We start from the raw sequence: 21,432 nt of genomic DNA, 5'->3' as shown, positions 1-21,432 counted from the left end.
GTGAAGAGCAGCCTCAGCCTCTGGATTGAAAGCCTTCATCTCAGGGCTGGGTCGTGGCCCACCACTGCAGCTGCTCTTAGCGTGGCTTAGGAGGGCCCTCTAGCCTCTCTGAACACTCACTCCTGGCTGCAGTAGGGGAATCCATGTAGTTCTGTGGCTCTGGCGATAAGTGAAGAAAGCTGTTGGTCAGCCTTTGTTTCTCTGTGGTTGAGCTGCTGCTCTGAGTGGTCATGACACTGGAATAGAGTGTCATGAGGGAAAGAGAGCAAGAGGGGCTTGGTGTCCACTTGTCCCTTTCCTGAACATCGTGGTTATTCCAGGTGCGGGTACCTGTAGCCTCACTGGAGAGTCCTTTCGTTGTATATTGCCTGCTGCCTGCCTGCTGGCAAGACTAGCTTCCTGCCCCTCTGGCTCTCCTTTGCTGCAGCACCTGGCTGACAGCCTGGTAGGAGGCTGCTTGTGTCTCACAAGGCTTAGATGCTGTGCACAGGATGCATACAGGTTTTCGTATTTTTAATGTAGTGGTTCATTTCTCTTTTCTCTCATTCTTTCATTTTCCCCATGCCTTTTCTACCATTTCTGTCATAATAAATCCTTTATTTTTTCTAATGCTATGTGTGTGGTTTCTTACCACTGTGTCCAGTTTTCTCCTGTAACTAAGTATTGATATTTACAAATTTTTGGTGTGTTCAGTCAATATGAGAGATCATTTATTGAGCCCTTTCCCTCTCCTGCCATTTGCAAAATCTGTTGGGCACTCTTACACATCTTGTGAATACAGTGACACTATTCTGCTGTGCTGGCAAGGAAGGCATCCTGCTACAGGGTCGGGATGAGTATGTGCAAGTTTGACTTTTTTACACAATAGCTGAGCACATTACCACTTTGTGAGGCTTGTTTCTAAGCTACCACTGGGCTGCTTTTGATTGTGTTAGACTGAAAATAAGGGTGTGGCAGATAATGAGGGAAATATACGGATGTCTGGGAAACAGGTGTAATATAAAATGGGTCTTGGTCATTGGTTGGACGTATAAATTATGAGCAGCTTAGGTATCCAGGGACATTTTGGTATCTGATTGTAGCTGTGTTTGCTGATGTGAATGGTAAGAGTGGGGGATAGAAGGTGAGATGCATAAATTAGACTGTATATATGTCTAAAGCAGGCCCAGATGCTTAAAATGGAACAGATGAGCCAGTGAGGCTAGTGCTGGTGGCACAGTGTTAAGCACCAGCCTTCTTATTGACTAAATTCTTCAGTTTCAACATGAAACAGTTTCATTAACTCTCTTGGTCCTGTCTTACAGTTGGATTTCGTGCTCAGCTTTATTCACCCTGACCCCCACCTCAGATTTTGAGAATACCTTTGGTTAGGATTTAATGAACTTGTTTCTACCTGACCTACTTGGTAGCGTCGGAGAACCATCTTGCTTGTAAATGAAAAAATATAAATAAAGACTATTTCTGATTCATCAAATGAAGATCCAATGTACAAATATTCTCATATCTATTACAGAAGCTAGAATAGTCAAATTATTTTTATGTTTTATACTTGTTGCAAAAAATCTTTTAAAATAGCCATGATTTTGCACATTCAACAATAGCATGTGGAAAACCACACATCTGATCAATGAGTAATCCTCTCAGAAGAGCATCCATACTGAACATGCCTGGTATAACTTTGATGCCCTGCTATAGCTCTTCTGAGCCTGTTACTTTACCCCAACTCACTATTACCTAGTTCAAGCTTCAGCGTGGAGGGCCTCAATCCTACTTTAAGGTCAGTCCAAATGCCCCCATCTCTCCTCTTTCTTGGTCTGAGTGGTCATACTGTTCACGAGCTGTCTTATGTAGCAACGGGGCAAGAAGCTTTCTAAGTAGGTTGGAGCTCTTATCTCTCTTTTTACCTCCTCCTTGACAGAGTGCTGTGACCTGCTTATCGTGGCCAGCGGAGAATATCATTGTCTTCGGTCTTGCCGAAGGAAAGGTAGAGAAACTTGTTATTTGCCTGATTTTCTTTTCCATGCACGGGCTACCAGGGCCTGCAAGCACCTGGGCTGCAGGGTAGGAGCCATTACTATGTGGCACTGGGCACGGAATAGCAACAAAGGGATTATACTACTGACTTGAATGTTCTGGTTCTCGTTCCTAGTTAGTCCTTGGAGGTTCTACTGGATCATTTGGTCCTTTTCCCAAGCCTTTCTAGAAATGTGGAAGTGTGACTCCAACTTTTCCACTTCTTCTCCAACCTACCGGAAAGCAATGAGCTTCCTGTTATTTCTGGCGCTAGTCATGGACTGGGAAATCTCTGGGGACATTACACTGGGGGAAATCCACATTCTGCAGACAGGAGCAACATTGATCAGATTCTCTTTCTCAGGTTCGTTTAGCAAATACAAAGAACAACAAGTCTTCCACCATTTATGGGACAGATTCCTATGTGGTCTCGCTAACTTCCAAGTGAGTATGGCATTGCTTTAGCCTACACTGCTTTGGCTCAGTCTCCTACCTGCTATGGGCCCTGGCATAACTAGTGGCAGTATGGGAGGCTGCCAGAGTGTCTTTCTGCTATCAGTTCCTTGTCAAGATAATAAAATACTGTGCTTCCCAGAAGGAATTCCTTCCTAAAATCTGGTACCTGCCTATACTGCACTGGCCCATGTCGTTTGGTTGTCCCTCAAACACATTTCAGGATGCAAGTCCCCATGAGATTACTTACATACATTGATTTATTTGAATCCATGACTTTATAAAGATTAAATTTGTCAACTTCATCTAGCTAATTACTAACATTAGTCAAGTTTAAGGACTAAAAAAAGCAAAAATATTCTGCCAGATAAAACTGTGACAAGGCTATAATTATAAAAATAACCATAAAGTGCAATTTTAAATTATTTTAATTAGATTTCGTTTTAATTACTTTAGTTTCCGTTACCTAAAAAATTTAAGATATGTCATGGGTCCTAGCAGTGGGATTTTCACTAAATGGTGTCATTCTGGTTTTTGAGTGCTAAACAAATTAAAAAATTTCCCTGCTTCCCCTCCTCTCCCCCTATCCCCCTTCCCCCTTTATTTTATTTCTAAACACAGATCATGCTGTTATTGCTATGGTATCAGTGACAAATCTGGGATTGCAATCAACAGAAAACAGATGTATGATTCCTGGATTGTTACAGTGTTCATTGAATTTGTATTCTGTACTTGAATCATCATTAAAAAGTGTTCTTTCTGGGTGCATTACATTAGGCCTGTTTCCTCTTCCTTGCTCTCTTCTCCCTGCTTGTGTTGAGAAGACATTAATGCTACAAATAATGGACTTAGGCCTGGAGTGTTTGTCCAGATGTTTTTTCTCTAAATTGTGTTGCCTTTAGGGATTTCTGGCATCACAATATCCAGCCTCACCTCTGGAATTGTTCCAATGAAAGGGTTGTTTGATACATCTTGCTATAAGAAATTGTGTGCATAGTCATTATTCCACTTAAGGTTACTTAGCCTCTCTGTGTTTCAGTAATACAGAAAGTTGGTTATTGTGGTTTTACACGATGAAGATATTTAACTGGCCACTCGCATTTCCACTCTCGATACTTTTGTCTGCTTTGTTTTTACAGACACTGATACAGGTACTAGATATTCTTGTGTTGATCACCCAGCTTATCTTTGGTGAAGGTTCCTTTGATGAGGAACATCAGTGATGACCCTGGGACTGGCTCCTCTGGGCAGGGATGTGAAAATAAAGGTGCAAGTCTTACTGCAATATTGCATCATCCTGTCTGTGTTTCTTCGCAGTGTGTCGGGGAAGGGAATCCTGTCTGGCCATGCAGATGGAACCATAGTACGCTTCTTCTTTGATGATGAGGGCTCAGGTGAATCACAGGTATCAAAGATCCTTCTGCAATGAGCAAAATTCCTGTTTGCACAGCCTACTCCCCAACTCGAGCACTGGAAAAGGAGCAGGCCATGGAGGGAGTGCAAGTCTGGAGAGTAGCTGCAGTCTGTACTTGCTAGCATAGGTTTTATGGAGCATTGATGAAGACAGAACAGTGACTAGGTGCTTTGAAATACAGTGAGTGTGGTGGTAAGAGGGGAAGTTACGTTTTTGTGTATGAGACATAAGGATTTTCAGGTGTCTGGAAAGATCTGATGTTAGTGTCCAGGAGAATGATGCTTAAATGGGTAGGGTTCCAGGGAATAGCTATTGTCATCTTCATGCTAAGCAATGTATAGTTATCCCAGTTAATCCTGAATCCCAAGATCACACTCTGTCTGTGGACAGGGTACTCTAGGCACCCAGCATTTCTCCTGAGCCTCCTGCTCCTTCCCAAAAGGAGTAGTGTCTCTGCTTCAAGCTGTGGTGAAGGAAATTATATTCTCACTCAGATCTTGTCTCTCCAACTGAAGCAGTTTGAGCATGTCTGCTCTCTAGCATGATATGCTGAAGGCACATATATACTCTGCTATGTTAAAGAGTGCATCCCAGTCTAGTTAATAGCACTGGTCTTTTTACTGGCATCGGGAATCTTCTCTCCCACTTAAATTAATGGAATAGTTGATACATCTCTCAGTTCTGGTTTCTGTCTACCTTCCTACAGGCAGGCAGACAAAGCAACCCCCATGAACTGGACTTTAAGAAGGGCCTCATACCGGTCTTGTGATAGCTGAATACTGGCCAAGAGGCCAGTTGCAGGCGAGAGCCATTCATGTTTTCAGGATGTTCTTTCTTGTCTAATGTAGGGTAAATTGGTGATGCATCCCTGTCCTCCTTATGCACTCGCCTGGTCTTCCAACAGCATTGTGGCTGCAGGCTGCGATAAGAAGATTGTAGCTTATGGGAAAGAGGGCAATGTGATTCAAACCTTTGACTATAGCCGGGACTCATCAGAGAAGGAATTCACCACAGCAGCTGCCAGTCCTGGTGGCCAGTCTGTCGTCATTGGTAGCTATGATAGGTATGGTGCTTGATGGTAAAGGCTCCTCTTTATAGTGCTTTCTGCTTCACCCATACAGTTCTTCACATCTCTGCTTTCTCATTTGTTCTCACAGGTTAAGGGTTTTGAACTGGAGCCCACGCCGCAGTGCCTGGGAGGAAGGCAAACCCAAAGAAATAGCTCACCTCTACACCATCACAGCTTTAGCATGGAAGAGGGATGGTTCACGGATCTGTGTGGTTTGTATCATCAGTCAGCAACCCTGAGCCCATCAGTCATGCACGAGGCACAGTCTTGTGCATGCTCCTGAGAACAAAGTGATATGATACAGGGAGGGCTTATGAGAGTGGTCACACCATCACCTAAGTGTGTGATGCAAGGTGCCTAGGCTGAGACCTTGTGCAAGGGACACTGCTGCAGACAGGTGTGTGGTGTGCAGAGTATGAAGCTGGAAAATATCATGGACAATTGTGTAATGGCTCACTGGCAGCAGCAGTCCTCCTTTTTTCACAGAAGCATAATAAGGTCAGCACAGCTTCTCTAGAGCAGTCTCATGAGCATTCTTTCCTCTGAGCACCTGTGAGAAGCAGTATAAAAACTGATCTTATACTCTATGTGCTATGTTTTCAGTTCAGAGTTGTCTTTCTTCTACTTTCAGCCATTGGGCCTTGATCTGCCTTTATTAAATTAAACAATTCTTTAAAGCTCTTTAAATTAACCTTTCTGCAAATCTTTCTGTATTAAGTTGAATAACTCTTTAAAGCACTTTTAAATTATTTAGGAAGGTTGCCATTTACAACTTTTCTTGAATAGTTTTTGTATCTTTTTATGTTCAACAGAATCAAGAATCCTTGAAATATTTTCAGATAGAGAATTAACTGAACGTGCAAATAATTACTTGCAGAGAAGGGGAAGGGGCTAAGGAATAGGAGAGTGGTGAAAGGAATGAGGATGTTATAAAGAAGGAGATAAAGGTGGAAGGATTCTGCTGGAAGGGAGGAGACCTTGGGAGCCTGGGAGAGGGAAAAGTAGGAAACTGAGAGGGATAATGGGGAAGATGAGGATAAAGGTGATGTTTAACCCCTCCTCTTGCTCTGCCATGTATGTGGCAGTATTTGATAACCTCTGTTTCTCTGAGAATGTCTCAATCTTTCTGTTCTCTCAAGGAAGTCAAGATAGGGCTGGTCCTCATGCATCTGGGGCATTCCCCAGAGCAGCCAAGACCTGTGGATTTCTGTCTCACCTCTGATCCTCTTCATGTAAGTAGGGTCTGGAATACCTCTCCTTAACAGAATTCACTGACTGTGTGCAATGTGTTTGTTTCCCCAGGGCACTCTGTGTGGAGGAGTTGAACAATTTGACTGCTGCCTTCGCAGAAGCATTTACAAAAATAAATTTGAAGTGACATATGTGGGACCAAGCCAGGTAAGAGAATATCCGATGAGGTAATGTCTCTTGATGAAAATGGGATGCTTACTAAAACTAGACATATTTGGAGTTCTTGGTGCCATCAGCTTCTTTCCTGTCCATCATCTGTCTCCAGTCCTTGGCCCAATCATTCACATTCCTTTTAATCAGCTGAGGGAATCCTGTAAATTCTGTACAGTCATTAGCTTCAGCCCCAATAAAACTATACTTGAAAGATTTGGGAGCGATGGTGTATTTCTCTGAGTCTGTTTACCTCATTCCCTCCTCCCTTTAAAGCAGTTACACTGCCTTGAAAAATATGCACCAAAATTGGCACAGCAAATTACCAAAGTATTTCAGGTACACATCTGCACCTACAGCTTGTTCATATCAACTTGTCAGGAAAGGCACTGGGAATATTCCAGGAACAGGGTCAAGGCTGGGTGGAAATTGGCTAGGAGCAACAACAATGGAATTTATTTCCTAGCTTGTGAATTTATGTGGGGTACCTCCATGCCAAATGCAGGCTCCTTAAGTGGTTTAATTTCAGCCAACTTTACCTGGCTCAAAATCAGGTAGTAAGGGTGAGCTAGCAGTCTAGGCACCCCTCTGTAGTCAGTGGAGAGAGAGCAGGACTCTCAGAGGGTGACTCATCCTTGGGGTCCTGAGTAGTTCTCCAGTTAGGCTAGAAACTTCTAAATGGTAGACATGAGGATAGCACACTTCTACTACAGTTGTCATCCTGTACAAAATGAATGGTAAGGTTTCTTTAAAAAGCAGAATGAAGTGATGTGAGGGGACATCTAAATATCCATATATCTGTTGCATAATCTTCCATGGGGCAAGAAGTCTGTGTCCTTCCTCTGTGCATGGAAAGAGGGCCTCATGTGGCTTTTTCCCACTTTCTCTAGGTTATTGTGAAGAACCTCTCAACAGGAAGTCGAGTTGTGTTGAAATCCCGGTATGGTTATGAGATTGATGAGGTGAAGATCTTAGGGAAGGACAGATATCTGGTGGCCCATACCTCAGACACATTACTGCTGGGTGACATCAGCTCCAACAAGCTCAGTGAGGTACTGGAAAATCTGTGGCATTTCCTGAGTGTCAAATGCTTAACTTTGTAACTCAAAGGATATGTTTTCTGCATGGGAACAATACATTTATTTTCAAAGAATCATAGAATAATTCAGGTTGAAAGGGACCTTGGGAGGTTTCTTATCAAAATTCCTACCCAAAGGAAGGACAGCGTTAAATTCACATGTGGTTGCTCAGGGCTTTATCCAGGCTGGTCTTGAAAACCTTCAAGGATGGAGATCCCACAGTTTCTCTGGTCCCCTGTTCCAATGCTTTACTGTCCTCATGGGACAAAGCTTTTTTCCTAGGTCTCATTGGAATCTCTGTTTTAATTCATGACTGTTTCTCACCCTTTCACTGTGCATCTGCCAAAAAAAACCCTGGCATTGCCTTATTAGAGATCTCTTAAGCCTTCCCTTCTCCAGGTTGAAGATGACCTATTCCTTCAGCCTCTCTTTGTAGTGCAAGTGCTTCAGCCCCAACCATCTTGATGGCACTCTGCTGAAGTTGATTCAGTTTATCAATGTCTTTCTTGTACTGAAGGGCCCAAAACTGCTTGCTGTACATATGTACATTCCAAATGTGAATGTCTGAATCTTAGTGTGTTTAAAAAAAAAAAAACAAAAAAACCACTCAGAAAAAACATTAATGACTGCAGTACCACAGCTTATGCCAATGCCATTTCTGGTACTAAACAGTTCATATCAAACTGTCCATACCCTGAGCTTCACAGTGCACTGAGTGCTGAGTCTAAGTGCCACGCCTGGAGAACGTGGGCAGTAGGTTAGTGTCTGATAAAAATACTAAATAGGCTTCAGGCTGTATTTGCTTTGTTCACACAGGTATCATATACTTTTAATCAGGCTAATGGTATGCTAATGGTATGCTATGTTCTCACTACAAGAAGGACATGGAGGGGCTGGAGCGTGGCCAGAGCAGGGCAGCGAGGCTGGGGAAGGGTCTAGACCACAAGTCTTATGAGGAGCAGCTGAGGGAGCTGGGGTTGTTTAGCCTGGAGAAAAGGAGGCTGAGGGGAGACCTTATCACTCTCTACAACTACCTGAAAGGAGGCTGTAGGGAGGTGGGTGTCTGTCTCTTCTCCCAAGTAACAAGTGATAGGACAAGAGGAAACAGCCTCAAGTTGCACCAGGGGAGGTTTAGGTTGGATATTAGGAAAAGCTTCTTCACTGAAAGAGTAGTCAGGCACTGGCACAGGCTGTCCAGGGAAATGGTTGAGTCCCCATCCCTGGAGGCATTTAAAAGATGGGTAGACATGATGCTTAGGGACATAGTTTACTGGTGGATTTGGCAGTGTTACATTAACAGTTGGACTTGATGATTTTAAGGGTCTTTTCCAATATTAACAATTCTATGATTCTATGATTCTAATCAATCTCGCTGGGAGCAGGAGCTCCTGACTACAGATTTGAGTTGGAGGATACTGATACTTGCTAATCCAACTGAAAATCTGTCCAGACTAAATCTCCCAGGTTTCTCTACATCATACTGCACAGAGAGGTTTTTCAGTGGCACAGCTATACTCACTTCATACAAAGAATAGGGTTGTGCGTAGTCATTTACCATCTTGCTGTCCCACTGGAGTTTTGTTGAAGTACTGACTTGGAGCTCTTGCTCAAGGCAGGAAAAGGACAGCTGAAGCCTTGGCTTTCAGTTTTCTGCCTCTCTGACCACTTGCCTGTTGTTATCACAGTAACTATTGCATTATCCAATACTCTTCTCAAATTCCAAATCAGCTGGTCCCCCACTGGCACTATGCTGATCAGTCATTGCTAACACAACCCCGAAAAAGAAGGGTTTCAGCTACATGTGATGTGGAGATCTGCCCACACAAATGGTAGCACTGATTCTGTGGAGAAGATTTATGGAGGCAAAGAGGCTGTTGGGGGTGCTTTTTATAATAAAGTTAGTCTGAGGAAGGTGGAGAAGTGCCTGTGAAAGAATAGGCTAGAGGGAGTACATTGGTCACATAAAGGCCTCTTGTCCAGGAGGCAATGAGATACTACACAAAGAGAACAGGAGTCTGAAGCAGAGGTTAAAAAAAGGATAGGGAAGTGAGGAACTTGCAAGCTGGGAATGACTGAATAACAGTGTTGACAGCTGAAGTGCTGGAGCATGTTTCCTTCTGTAGTGTAATTCTTGCTATCTGTTGTGGGAGCTGAGAGCTGGACAGTAGACCACAATGCCTGCAACCTGGTCCCATGCAGGAGCTGTCAGCCTGGCATTTGCTCACTCCATGCCATTGCTTTGTAGGTAGCCTGGCAAGGATCTGGAGGGAATGAGAAGTTCTTCTTCGACAATGAGAACGTAAGTTGGATGGGACAGGATGCTACCCATGAATGGTGAGTAAAGCAATGTGTGCACCGGCAGACAAAGCGTCAACTACACTTCTGGAAAATCCTGTGTCTCAGCAGTTTCCTGGACTTAGCCTCTCCATGCAGATCTTGATATGCTTCCTCCCCATACTTGCCTTTTCTACATGCCAAGTACAGAACAAACTCAGTGTGTGGACTGTCAAGTTATACAAGTCATAACCCTATAGGAGAGAGGAGCAATAAAATAGCAACAGCCAGAGAGGATGTTAGAGGTACAGAGTACAGCTGTCAGGGTGACAGCTTGGCTCCTGCAGGACTGATAGGCCCAGAACTAAAATCCCCAACTCTGAAGAAAAGGTGGCAGTCACAACAGGAAGACAAGGACAATTCCTTACTCATCCCAGAGGGTTTGAATTTAGACTTGTGTGCAGCAGAGTTATTTTCTGCACACTTCACTGGTAGGTATGTGTGCTTACCTGGCTTTTCTGTAAGAGTGTATTCCCCTCTCACCTTCAGGTCTGCATGATCTTTAATGCTGGAGAGCTGACACTGGTGGAATATGGAAGCAATGACATCCTGGGGTCTGTCCGCACAGAGTTCATAAACCCTCATCTTGTCAGGTTAGTGTTCCACCTGCCTGTGTGGCCAGTAGAGGCATTTTGTGAGAGTGACCTCAGATATATGCACTTGGAAGTGTCCCACTCTGTAGAACACAGACTTCAAACACTGGGACCTGAGTAATCTGCTTCTGACAGTAACCGATGGTGGGGTTTAATTGCTTGGTAACAAGCATCCAGCTGGTCCTAGTACAGCATTATCAGGGACTCTAGATGCCACTAGGACCTCCTCTGTCCCTCCGAAATACCATACTCCATTTTCTGATTCAAGACAAGGAAGGATCATGGGCTGCTCGGAGGTGGAAGCAGAGTAACTAATTTGCTATTGGGGACCCTGGTTCCAGAGGGGCAGCTTCTGGAGTGAAGCCATGAATCAGAAAGGTTTGTTCTCATTTGAGGCAGCCGTAGGTACTGTGCAAGAGTCACAGGTCAGACAACTGCAAGAGGCTCCATGTGCTTGGGGAAACTGCAGGTAAGTCTGGGAGGGACTATGTGATTCAGTCCTGTGAATTTAGAGAGTAGTAAAGGTAACGGTCATCATTCCCTTCAAATAATAGTGTCCGTATCAATGAGAGACGGCAGAGAGGCGTGGAGGAGAACAAGAGACTGGCTTATCTGATAGACATCAAGACTATAGCAACAGGTGAATGTAAATCTCCTTCTCCTGTACTTTGCCAGCCTTCCTGATTCCTTTGTATTTTCTGTGCCAGGCAGCATATCCCTGAAGGCCCTCTTTGCATTCACTCTACCAAGTAGCAGATTCCTGAAGGCCCCCTTCACATTCACTTTGCCTGGCAGCAGGCCACTAGAGACCAGGCGGCCCTGCTTTTGGCAGGTTGGCTGTCTGATGTGGACACAGCTGTGGGGTGGCTGTGACTGTGTCCTGGACCTGAGATTCTGTGCAGTTCAGCATGATGATATTGCCTGTGCTGCCTGTGATCTGTGCATGCTCACAGAAGGGTGGAGAGAGTTACTGCTGTTGATAAGGCATCAAGATAAAATGTCACTGCAGTCTGCTTTTCACGTCACAGTGTGTTTGCCAGTGGGTCCTGCCCTAATTAGGTCCCAGGCACCTGATCCCCGTGGGAAAGCATTGAATGTTCAGCACTTTGGGGTACATTAGGTACTTACGCTCTTTCCTTTCTTTCCTTCCCAAGTGGACCTTGTTGGTGGCTACAACGCTGGCACTATCAGCCATGACAGCAAGATTGATTGGCTGGAGCTGAATGAAACAGGCCACAAACTGCTCTTCAGGGACAAGAAGATGAGGGTGAGGCGGGTGCATCTGGGGGAGTGTGGCAAGATGGCATGCCTGGGGAGACGTAAAGACAGATATGCCTGAATGGAGGGAGGGAGGTGAAAAACACATCTGAAGTACTCCTGATTTTTTGACCACTTCTTTGAGGAACATAGACCATGTTCAGATCGCATGAGCTGGGAGCATTGCGCATTTGGTCCTGAGTCATAACTAATTCTGAAGTTAGTTACTAGACATCTTGCTCCATCTTATCACACCTGAAAATGAAGATTGTAGACTCTTCTGCCGTGAGATGGAAACAAGTGGGTTAATCTCAGGATGAGGGCCCTAATGTTGCACTTAAACATGTAAATTAAAAAAAGGTGTTCTCTGCAACAGCTTGGCTTATGTCTGTAAGATGAACTCTCTAATTCTGTAAAACAGCATAGTCACAACTAAATAGTTTGTTCAGTATGGCCCTTGGCTTGTTCTGATTCCCAGACCGTGACTGAATGTTGTCTGGGAGAGTACTAGTAAGCCCAGGACAAAAGTATGCCCAAAATCATGGTAATGGTTTCACACTGCAGATTCTGATGTGCAGGTACTCACCTCATGTCCTAGCCATGTTTAATTTAACTGTACAGATACAGCTGAAGAAGCTCACTGCACCAGGCCAGAAGATGTATTTATCAATTGTATTACAGTTCCACTCAGTTCACTATCAAGCCTTCTTCATCGTTATGAACGTAAGGCTCCTTGACCATTTGACTTCATTTGCTCCTCTTGTCACAAAAGTGTCCTGAGAAGACAATGTGACCCTCTTGACAATGGTGTAATTCACATCTAGAATTTCTATGCAGGGGTCCCAGATGCTGTGGCAGACCCCAGCTGTAGCACTGCAGCTCATCACAGGATGGTTTTAATTGCTCCAGAGTTCAGATCCCATTGGGGGCTGTCAGTCTGCAACAGAATATTTCCATGGTGGCTCTACCTCTCTCCTTAGTCTAAGGATGGGTGAAGTATTATGTTCATACATGCATATGTGTTGAAATCCCTGAGAACTTTCTCAGCCTAATCTCAGAAGAAACTCTGAATTCACCCCTCATATTTCAGACAGGTACCCCAAGCTTCTTCACTGAGCTGCTCTTCCTTCATAATTTTTGGCAGCTTGACCCCTAAGATTGCATCATGGATTGTCAGGGGTGCAAAGATATCTTCTTGCTTGGGAACCACAGATCTCCAATTAATTACCTGTCTGCTTGTTATCAGTCACATGCAGGCTGATTCATTGCTGCCAAGCTTATCAGCTAGCAACAAGAGTGCTCAGCTTTGTAGCCAAAGATTACAGTTCATACATCTGCTGCCTCACAAACTCTTTGCCACAGACCTCTCGCAAGAGTGTGGTGGAGGTAGGCTTTCTTGCACAAAGACTGTAGTTCTGGTTCTGGGCCATCACAGATCAAGGACCATCACAGATGAAGGCCATCACAGATCAAGGACTCCTACAAGTACTTTGTGATTCCAGAGAAACAGAAGGAGCAGCCCAATGTGGATTTGCAAAAAATGTAATGCCTGCATCTGCATTAGAGTGCCTCTCTAATCAAGACCCTCTTAACTCTCAGAAGGAGGACTGTTCCATGTCTACAGCTCTTTAGGACACTACTTTCACATATCCATAAAAGTGTCAATCAAGAAGGACCTTCACTACAAAGGAGACTGAATCACTTCCAGTAGCAAGGGCTTCTGTTTGGGCTCTGCTGCACTGATACTGTTCAGAAAGGTACTAACAGTGATTGCAGCCTACACCAGATGAAACAGGCTTCTGTTTGCAAGTGATGTGTACATTTCCACAAGGCTGTATATGTCCTATTACATGAGAGGTGAGAACTTTCCCAGCAACGTATCTTTTTTTTTTTTTTTTTTGCAGTCTTGTTCAGTTTATATTTGGGTCCTCTAATTCACTGTCTCAACAAGAGGCAGTGGCATTATCAAGATTGCTTTTGCTTCTTCTGGCTCCTTTTCAGGCCTTTCAAGATGCTACATAGGCAGCCCATTCATTAAATACTGCCACCAGCCTAAATCAGAGTACCATGATTCTCCTAAGCTATGTCTGTACATATTTATCCAACCAGTTTGATACAGACTGAAACAGGGACTTTCTTGTTCTCTTTTGACTGGTATGTCATTAGACTAGCACAATTCTCTTTCCTTTTTCTCATCTTTGCTAGGTGAGGACAATTATGACAAGGAGCAGAGATAGCCTAGGACTTCTAAGTTACAGTTACAAGGCATCATACATCTCTGTTATGCCATGTGTCAGGTTACACCTTCCAGATTGTCAGGTTTGTTTCAGGGTAGTGTATGCTACAAACACCATCTCACCTTATTGGCAACAGTTCTTGCAATAGGATTCTACCTAGGATGGACAGTTCAGCCCAGAACTGCAGAGGAAGGCCTTTCTTGGTCCCCCAGTTTGTTTGCATGAAGGACTTAAGAGACCATTCTCCTGTTCCAGCTCTGCAACTACAAGGGAACTGAAGTAGCACAAGGCATATTCTGGTTTATGTACTTAGGTGCCTAGCAATAAGGAAGGCAGGATCTGAGCATGCTGCTTAAAATACTGCAAGGGTTAAAAAACGTCTCAAGACTTGGATAGTAATGTGTGTAAATAACAGTGTGGAAGTTTGGGTTACATACCTTGGAAAAAGTCTGATTCCTGGTTGGTAATATCTGTTTACGAGATGCTTGTTCAGATGTTCCTACCATGTTCATGTGAGCTAGCAGCCCAGCCATGAGCCCAGCTGACCGGTTTTCTCCTCTTCCCCTCTCTAGTTGCAGCTCTATGACATTGAAAGCAGCACCAAGACTACCATTTTGAACTATTGCTCCTATGTGCAGTGGGTCCCAGGCAGTGATGTGGTGGTGGCTCAGAACAGAAACAGCCTCTGCATTTGGTATAACATTGATGCTCCAGAGCGAGTCACCATGTTTCCTCTGAAGGTAATACTCTGGAGACTTTGATTACCTCCAGCAGCTTCTGTTACTTCTTGGTCACGTGTGGGAATAGTCAGGGTAGTATTGCAGAAGGGAGACAGAAGGGAACTGCTAGTTTCTCCTGGACAAAATATGAGCTCATCTGTCAGCTTTGTGGCAGGCATTTCTGGCAGAACCTGGAGACAGTTAATACAGCAAGGAGCTGCTCAGTGGCTTTTTCCTTCCCTCTGGTGAGATAAGGACAATGTCTGCTTGGTGTGAGCTCATTCAGCAGAACATAAATTAGCAGAGCTGTTGCAGTGCTTTCCTCACATCCCTGCTACCCCACATACTTCAGGAGGACATGGGAGTGTTGATAGCTGGTACTCTTTCCAGGGGGATATTGTAGACTTGGAACGGAATGATGGAAAGACTGAAGTGATAGTATCTGAAGGGGTGAACACTGTGTCCTACACCCTGGACGAAGGCCTCATAGAGTTTGGAACTGCAGTTGATGATGGGGATTATCACAGGTAAGTGCTAGATACCAAGTGGTGATGGCAGGTAGCCAACTTCACATAACAGACATCATGAGGGTCAGCAATCCATGAAGTACAGCAGTACAGCTTTCCATACAGAGTTGAAGTTTAGGCTTTGAGCATGATGTTGGTGCCAGGTCTGGCTATAATGCGCAGCAGAGTCCTTCAGGAGTGAATATTCAGCTTTTTCATCCTCACAGCTCTGTGGTTTCAAACTCTGTGGCACAAGAGACTGACCAGTCTGGTCCCATTGACACTGACAGAAATTCACTGAAGGCAGTTTTCACTTAACTGCAGTGAATAAGTGTGTCTTCTGTAGCAGCCAGATGTAAAGTGGTACTCAGGTGCTTTTGCTGCTGCCCCTTCAGGGATGGTGACAGTGTCATGGAAACATTCAGGAGCTGTGCAGAGTTAAAACTGACTGCCTGAAGCAGTCATGGTAGCCACGTGGGCATGGCTGACATCGTTATAGGGCTTTAAAATTGACCAGGGAAGAAAATTTCACATGTTCATAGCACTGATACCACTTGAGAGACTTTGCACCGAGGACTTACTTCAGACGCAACATTTTGGACTAGCCCCACACTGCTACAGCCTTCTGGTGATCATATGCCTCTAAGTACCTTAGCCCAGATAGGGATCACCTAGATCACTGAACTTTTCCCTGATGTGTCAGGCCCTGTGTTACACAATCCTCTTCAGACCTGGTCACACACAGCTTGCTTTGTTTTCACTGCAACTCTTGTTAGGAAGCTCCTGTCTCAGCCTAGGATTTTCCTCAGAGAGCTCTTCTATTCTGTTACTGAAAGTCTGCAAATCTCTCTGTCTCAAGGGCTACTGCGTTTTTGGAGACACTGGAAATGTCCACAGAGACGGAAGCCATGTGGAAGACCCTAAGCAGACTGGCTTTGGAAGCTAGACAGCTGCACATTGCAGAGAGGTACAGGAAGAAGCTATAACACCTTTCTGGCTTAAACACTCTCTTTGCTGAATTTTTCACAGAAAACGGGGTCTAACTAAAGCTGTGACTTTTTGTGTGGCCTAGAAGATTCACTGCATTGGAGAATTACGTGTGCTCTATTCCAGGCAATGACTTTGCCCTTTTATCCTAGACAGTAATGCTAGAACTGGGGACAGGAGGACATCACTCTGTAGCATAAATTTTTGCTGATGGCAACCTGAAGCAGTGTATAGCAAGGCTTCAGGGAGCTGACAGACATGGACAAGCTCAGCACATCTCTGAAGCATGGAGAAGTGAAGCATGGGCACTGTTCATGTCCATGGCTTCTCCCGTGGAGCAGGGCTAGAGGGCACATCTGAACATGGGTCTTGGCAAAATCCTTCTCTTGAAGCAGGGCTACCCCACCTCTCCAGCTTGCAGAGCTGGGCCTGCTGCCCAGATTCTGATTTTCTTTTCTTGGACCAAAAGTGAGCACCAAAACCCAGGTATTGACTAACTGCTTTGCTCTTTCCAGGTGCTTTGCAGCTCTGGGCAACATGGCAAAGGCTCGATTTCTGCATGAAACCAATACCATTGCTGACCAGGCAGCTCAAGAGCATGTGAGTCAAACTTTTTCTGTTGTGCAAGGCAGCTGCTTTCCTGTAAACACTTGCATACACATTGTCTTCTGTGTCCGTGCTCACCAGTATACTGCTACAGACCAGGACCTGTTTGTGTAGAAATTGCTGATGTAATCCTTCATCGACACCTTCCAGGTCCCTCTTCTGGCTAGCCATTTCATATTTCTCCCATCTTGTCACTTCTGTGATTCTCATCTGTTGTCTTCAGTGTCTGTAATGGCACAGACCCCACCTGCAATCACCTCCTGTGTACCATTCCAGAGCCTGTTCTTTCACTCAACAAACTGATGAGCTAACTGATGTTCTCTGCAGGGTGGAGATGGTACAGACCATTATCTGGTGCGTGCCCGCTTGGCCATGCTAGACAAGAACTACAAGCTGGCAGAGATGATCTTCCTGGAACAAGTGAGTAAAGCAACAAGGAGCAGAAAAGGTCTCATTTATTTCTGAGCAGGGAGGTTTGTGCCCTGGTGTGAAAGAGAAAAGGAAGAGGTTGCTTATGCCTGGGAGAAGAATTTTTGCTCTGAAATAGAAGGAGATATTTCTTGTTCCAAGGTGTAGGATTGGCCTGAGGTGCACAAAGAGGGTGAGGGAGGATGTATATTCATCTAAAGGGGATGATTCACTTTGTTAAGTGTTTTCTGCACATCTAACCCTGTCCACTGTGACAGCTCAGTGGCAATGTGTCTGCTAAATGGAACCTTCAGGTTGACACTCTGCTCTCTGACACAGAACGCCACAGAGGAGGCCATGGACATGTACCAGGAGCTGCACATGTGGGATGAATGCATTGTGGTTGCTGAGGCCAAGGTACAGAATATAGCTGCACTGGACTGTGGGCTGGGCTTGCTTGATAAGTCTTCTGCTTGGGAGTCCATTCAAGGTGCGGGTTCTTGTCACCTGCCCTATCAGGACCTCACTTCTGCTTGGAGGAGCTCCAAGCAGAAGAGAAGGTTGCATTGATGGAGGCACAGACCTGTGTGAATAGTGAGGGAGAAAAGCTACTGAAAGTGGTTTAGGAGCATCTAGAGCTTCGGAAAAGAATGGATGATGCAGTGGTACACAGGGCTGCATTGTGGCTTCTGCTAACTGCAGTTGCTTAGTTTAACTGGGCAGCAAGGAGTCTGGTGCCATGAACTAGCTGTTCAGAGCCTGCAGGATGAGCAGGACAACATTGCCCAGGTCAACCAATGCTGCATTTCTCAACAGGGACACCCGATGCTGGATAAGTTGCGTCGAGGTTACTACCAGTGGCTGCTGGATACCCAGCAGGAAGAGAAGGCTGGGGATGTCCAAGAGGGACAGGGTGACTACCTGGCAGCCATCAGCTTATACCTGCGGGCAGGGCTGCCAGCCAAAGCAGCACGGCTGGCCATGAGCAGGGATGAGCTCCTGACGAATGGGGATGTCATCAATAGGGTCTCCATGGCACTGATCAGAGGAGAACTGTATGAACAGGTGAGTGGCCCACCCCACTGGGCTCTCTTCTTAGTGGCGTCAAAGCTCTTACCCTGTCCTCTGCACCTGTGAGATACAGGGGGACTGAGCTGGAAAGCAGCAGACGTAGTGCTGTGTTGATAAATTTGCAGTTAATGTTTGGGAGGAAACCCTAAGTGTGTCCATTATACACAGGTGAGGTCTAGAATTGCTGTTATTAGTCAGGAGAAAGATCACAACTCATTGGCAACATGTCTCCAAAACATCAGCTGAGTGTTCAGTAATAGTCAAGGAGGCCCTTGGGAAGGAAGGAACCAACAGGGAAGGAGTTGTGAATGAAACAGAAAACTTGATATCATTGTGAAAATGTGCAGTGCTTCCTCATATAGAATAAAAAATGATGATACAGCTTTCATATAAGGATAGTCTAAATGGAAAAGCTAAGGAAGAAAAACAAAGGAGGTTATGAAGACAATCTGTAGAACTATGAATATCATAGATAAGGGAAGTGATTATTCTCTGTGTCTAATAACACAAAAATTGGTAACTACTTATTATTAGGTGACAGTTTTAAAACAGAAGGGTGTTCAGCACACAATCATGTTAATGTAAGAAAGCAGTGCTGAGTCTGACCAGTGTACAGCTTGGTATCCTGGCCAAGAGTGGCCTCTTGCAGATGTTTAAGAAAGGAAAATTCCTAGAAGTTCCCTTTATCCTCATGCTCTTGGTTAGTGGGGAAGGCACAGCTGATGGAGAAGTCTGTGTGGCAGGACTGACAAGCTCTGTACATGGGGCTGGTAGGGTATATGATGGTGTGGGGAAATAATGTCTCTGGAAACTGGTAGCTTGTATTTGTCATTAGGCTGGAGACCTGTTTGAGAAGGTCGGGAACCCACGGAAGGCTCTGGAGTGCTATTGCAAGGGCAGTGCCTTCTTGAAAGGTACTGTGCTAAATATGTTCCTCCCCAATCCATCCCCAGCAGGAGCCTGGGTACTCTGGCCTGGTGGCAACATGAGCTATTGCCCCGGAGCCCAGAGATGCCTAGGTGCTCTGAAGCTTCCATGTACCATCTCATTCAATGTATGTATTTTCACATAGTTGTACCTGCACACACAGTCCCAGAACAGGATCCTTTCCCAAGGTCTTGATCATGCTGATTGCACCAGCATGGATTTGGTCCAGCTCTCTACAAGGTCAAGATTGCTGGGTAGCCCGTTGGAGCTGGAGTGGATTAGACAGTCACCATTCCCCTCTCTCTGTGCCCCATCCAAGGCCCATGTTCGCCTCACAGTTCTGCTTCCTTGTTGGATTCAGGGTAACAGCTATCATGTCCCCTTACAGCAGTGGAACTGGCTCGCCTGGCATTTCCCGCAGAAGTTGTGAAGCTGGAGGAGGCCTGGGGAGACCATCTGGTGCAACAGAAACAGCTGGATGCTGCTATTAACCATTATATCGAAGCCAGGTAGGGGCAGGTGATGGCTATATAACCAGCAGCAGTATAACCTGGCAAGCTATGAAGTTGATATGGTTTGCTTAAATCAGCAGGGGTTTTTTCCTAAGTCCTCTTGACCCGCTTTGCCAGTGCCCCTGGTGCTTACGTGCAGTATCTGCTGGCCCTGACCATGGATGTCTTCCCGCATCTCTCCCAAGGTCTTTCAGCCCTGATTATTCTTTCCTGCTGTCGTAGTTCTTCATTCTTTCCCCTTAGCTTTGCCAGTTATTCAGATCTTTTTTGCTGCTCTAACCCAGGAAGAAGAATCAAGCAGCAGACCACTTTGATCTCCCTGGCTTAACTCAGGTAGAGGAGATGGCTGTTGGCTGGCTGTAAAGAGCTATGGTTTTGATGCTAGGTGCTCGATTAAGGCCATTGAGGCAGCCCTGGGAGCCCGGCAGTGGAAGAAGGCCATCTACATTTTGGACTTGCAGGACGAACAGACAGCAGCCAAATATTACCTCAAGATTGCCCGGCACTATGCAGCTTTACAGGAGTATCAGGTGAGGCCACAGACCACAATCATTGCTGCTCTGTGTGTCCCTTGGGACTGCTGAGTATGGCCATTTCCCTACAGGTTGCGGAGGAGCTCTACATCAAAGGAGACCAGACCAAGGATGCCATTGACATGTACACACAGGCCGGCCTCTGGGAACAGGCTCACAAGGTAGAGTCAGAAGCCAAAACTTCTGGGGACCTTACCCTGCTTGGTGAAATGTCTTTCACCAGGAGGTGGTGGTGCCTTGTGCACCAACACCTGATCAACCAGCACTCTTCTCAAAAGATGCATGTAGGGCCATCCAGTAGCCAGCAAGAAGTCAGTCCCTGGTATTCACATCCTGTCTGTGCCCTTCTTTACTTCAGCAGCCCCATGTGGGTTCACCTGTGACAAAAATAGCACTCTCCAAGGGGGTTGGTGCTGTGTGCTTTGATCACAGTGACAAATGACTACCCATTCTCTGCAGAGCATATAGGATGTATACCTGTTTGTAATGGGGAGGAAATTGGTTTTCCCCTTCTTCACTACTATGTATCAAGAAATTGCTGTGCAGTGTGCTCTAGTTTCTCCCATGTGTGTTTCTTTTGGCAGCTGGCAATCAAGTGTATGAGTCAGGAAGATGTGTCTGTGCTCTATATAACCCAGGCCCAAGAGATGGAGAAGCAGGGCAGGTACAAAGAAGCAGAGAGGTGAGCATCTTCCTTGGTACTAGTCCAAGACTGCACCCTGAAAAAATGGCTGTAGTGAGGAGGAGCCCTTTCCTGGGGTGAGAGTAGAGTTTGGGGCTGGGGTTTGCAAAGATCAGAGGTACTCTGTCCACACATGGAGACCTAGAGCTGATATTTCAAAGTTCATAGGAAGAGAAGTCACTTACTGTTAATGTATCTTTGTCCACCAGGACAGAAAGGAGGTCCAGGGGGGCTGTAGCTGTCTCATGTAGCAGAGGAAATAAATATGGCAAGGCTTTTCCCCACTGCAGAGTGCTACATCTGATCTGTCACGGTCAGCTGAGGATAAGATATGAAAAGTGGAGTGTTTCCCATCGAGGTTACTAATGTTATCAGTTCTAGATTAATAGCACCACAATAAGGTTAGTAGGTGTAGGGACAAACACAGCTGTGTATCTGATGCCATGGTACCTGATCTCCAGGATGCCCAGTACATGAAAGGGGGCATTACAGCTGGTGAGGTCACATTGGGTTTAATCTTTTTGCTGGCTTATATGAGTAAGTTGAGCTGACGTTGTCATGTTACCATTGCAACAGGACTGACAGCCTCAGGTTGGAGGCCAAGATGAGAACAGGTCACAGAAGCCCAGAG

The 21,432-nt window shown here is 45.3% G+C and overlaps 1 protein-coding gene across 1 annotated transcript in view; it reads left to right on the top strand.

Annotated features, from left to right (window-relative positions):
* The window catches only part of IFT172 (intraflagellar transport 172), a 41,797-nt gene that overhangs the window by 3,639 nt on the left and 16,726 nt on the right, over nucleotides 1-21,432 (top strand). Inside the window, exons 5-27 of the mRNA XM_082305748.1 lie at nucleotides 1,919-1,984; nucleotides 2,378-2,457; nucleotides 3,784-3,871; nucleotides 4,729-4,943; nucleotides 5,038-5,161; nucleotides 6,252-6,347; nucleotides 7,241-7,402; nucleotides 9,675-9,728; nucleotides 10,253-10,356; nucleotides 10,911-10,996; nucleotides 11,511-11,623; nucleotides 14,423-14,590; nucleotides 14,960-15,096; nucleotides 15,935-16,042; nucleotides 16,578-16,662; nucleotides 16,996-17,088; nucleotides 17,416-17,493; nucleotides 17,893-18,141; nucleotides 18,983-19,061; nucleotides 19,463-19,583; nucleotides 19,972-20,116; nucleotides 20,191-20,280; nucleotides 20,704-20,801. Of these exons, the coding sequence (XP_082161874.1) occupies nucleotides 1,919-1,984; nucleotides 2,378-2,457; nucleotides 3,784-3,871; nucleotides 4,729-4,943; nucleotides 5,038-5,161; nucleotides 6,252-6,347; nucleotides 7,241-7,402; nucleotides 9,675-9,728; nucleotides 10,253-10,356; nucleotides 10,911-10,996; nucleotides 11,511-11,623; nucleotides 14,423-14,590; nucleotides 14,960-15,096; nucleotides 15,935-16,042; nucleotides 16,578-16,662; nucleotides 16,996-17,088; nucleotides 17,416-17,493; nucleotides 17,893-18,141; nucleotides 18,983-19,061; nucleotides 19,463-19,583; nucleotides 19,972-20,116; nucleotides 20,191-20,280; nucleotides 20,704-20,801 (2,639 nt within the window). The remainder of the gene's footprint in view (nucleotides 1-1,918; nucleotides 1,985-2,377; nucleotides 2,458-3,783; nucleotides 3,872-4,728; nucleotides 4,944-5,037; nucleotides 5,162-6,251; nucleotides 6,348-7,240; nucleotides 7,403-9,674; nucleotides 9,729-10,252; nucleotides 10,357-10,910; nucleotides 10,997-11,510; nucleotides 11,624-14,422; nucleotides 14,591-14,959; nucleotides 15,097-15,934; nucleotides 16,043-16,577; nucleotides 16,663-16,995; nucleotides 17,089-17,415; nucleotides 17,494-17,892; nucleotides 18,142-18,982; nucleotides 19,062-19,462; nucleotides 19,584-19,971; nucleotides 20,117-20,190; nucleotides 20,281-20,703; nucleotides 20,802-21,432) is intronic.

This window comes from Platalea leucorodia, assembly GCF_965183815.1.
Source record: "Platalea leucorodia genome assembly, chromosome: 3".
Lineage (NCBI taxonomy): Eukaryota > Metazoa > Chordata > Aves > Pelecaniformes > Threskiornithidae > Platalea > Platalea leucorodia.
Note: the sequence above shows the minus strand (reverse complement) of the source record. Positions and strands in the feature narration are given on the sequence as shown.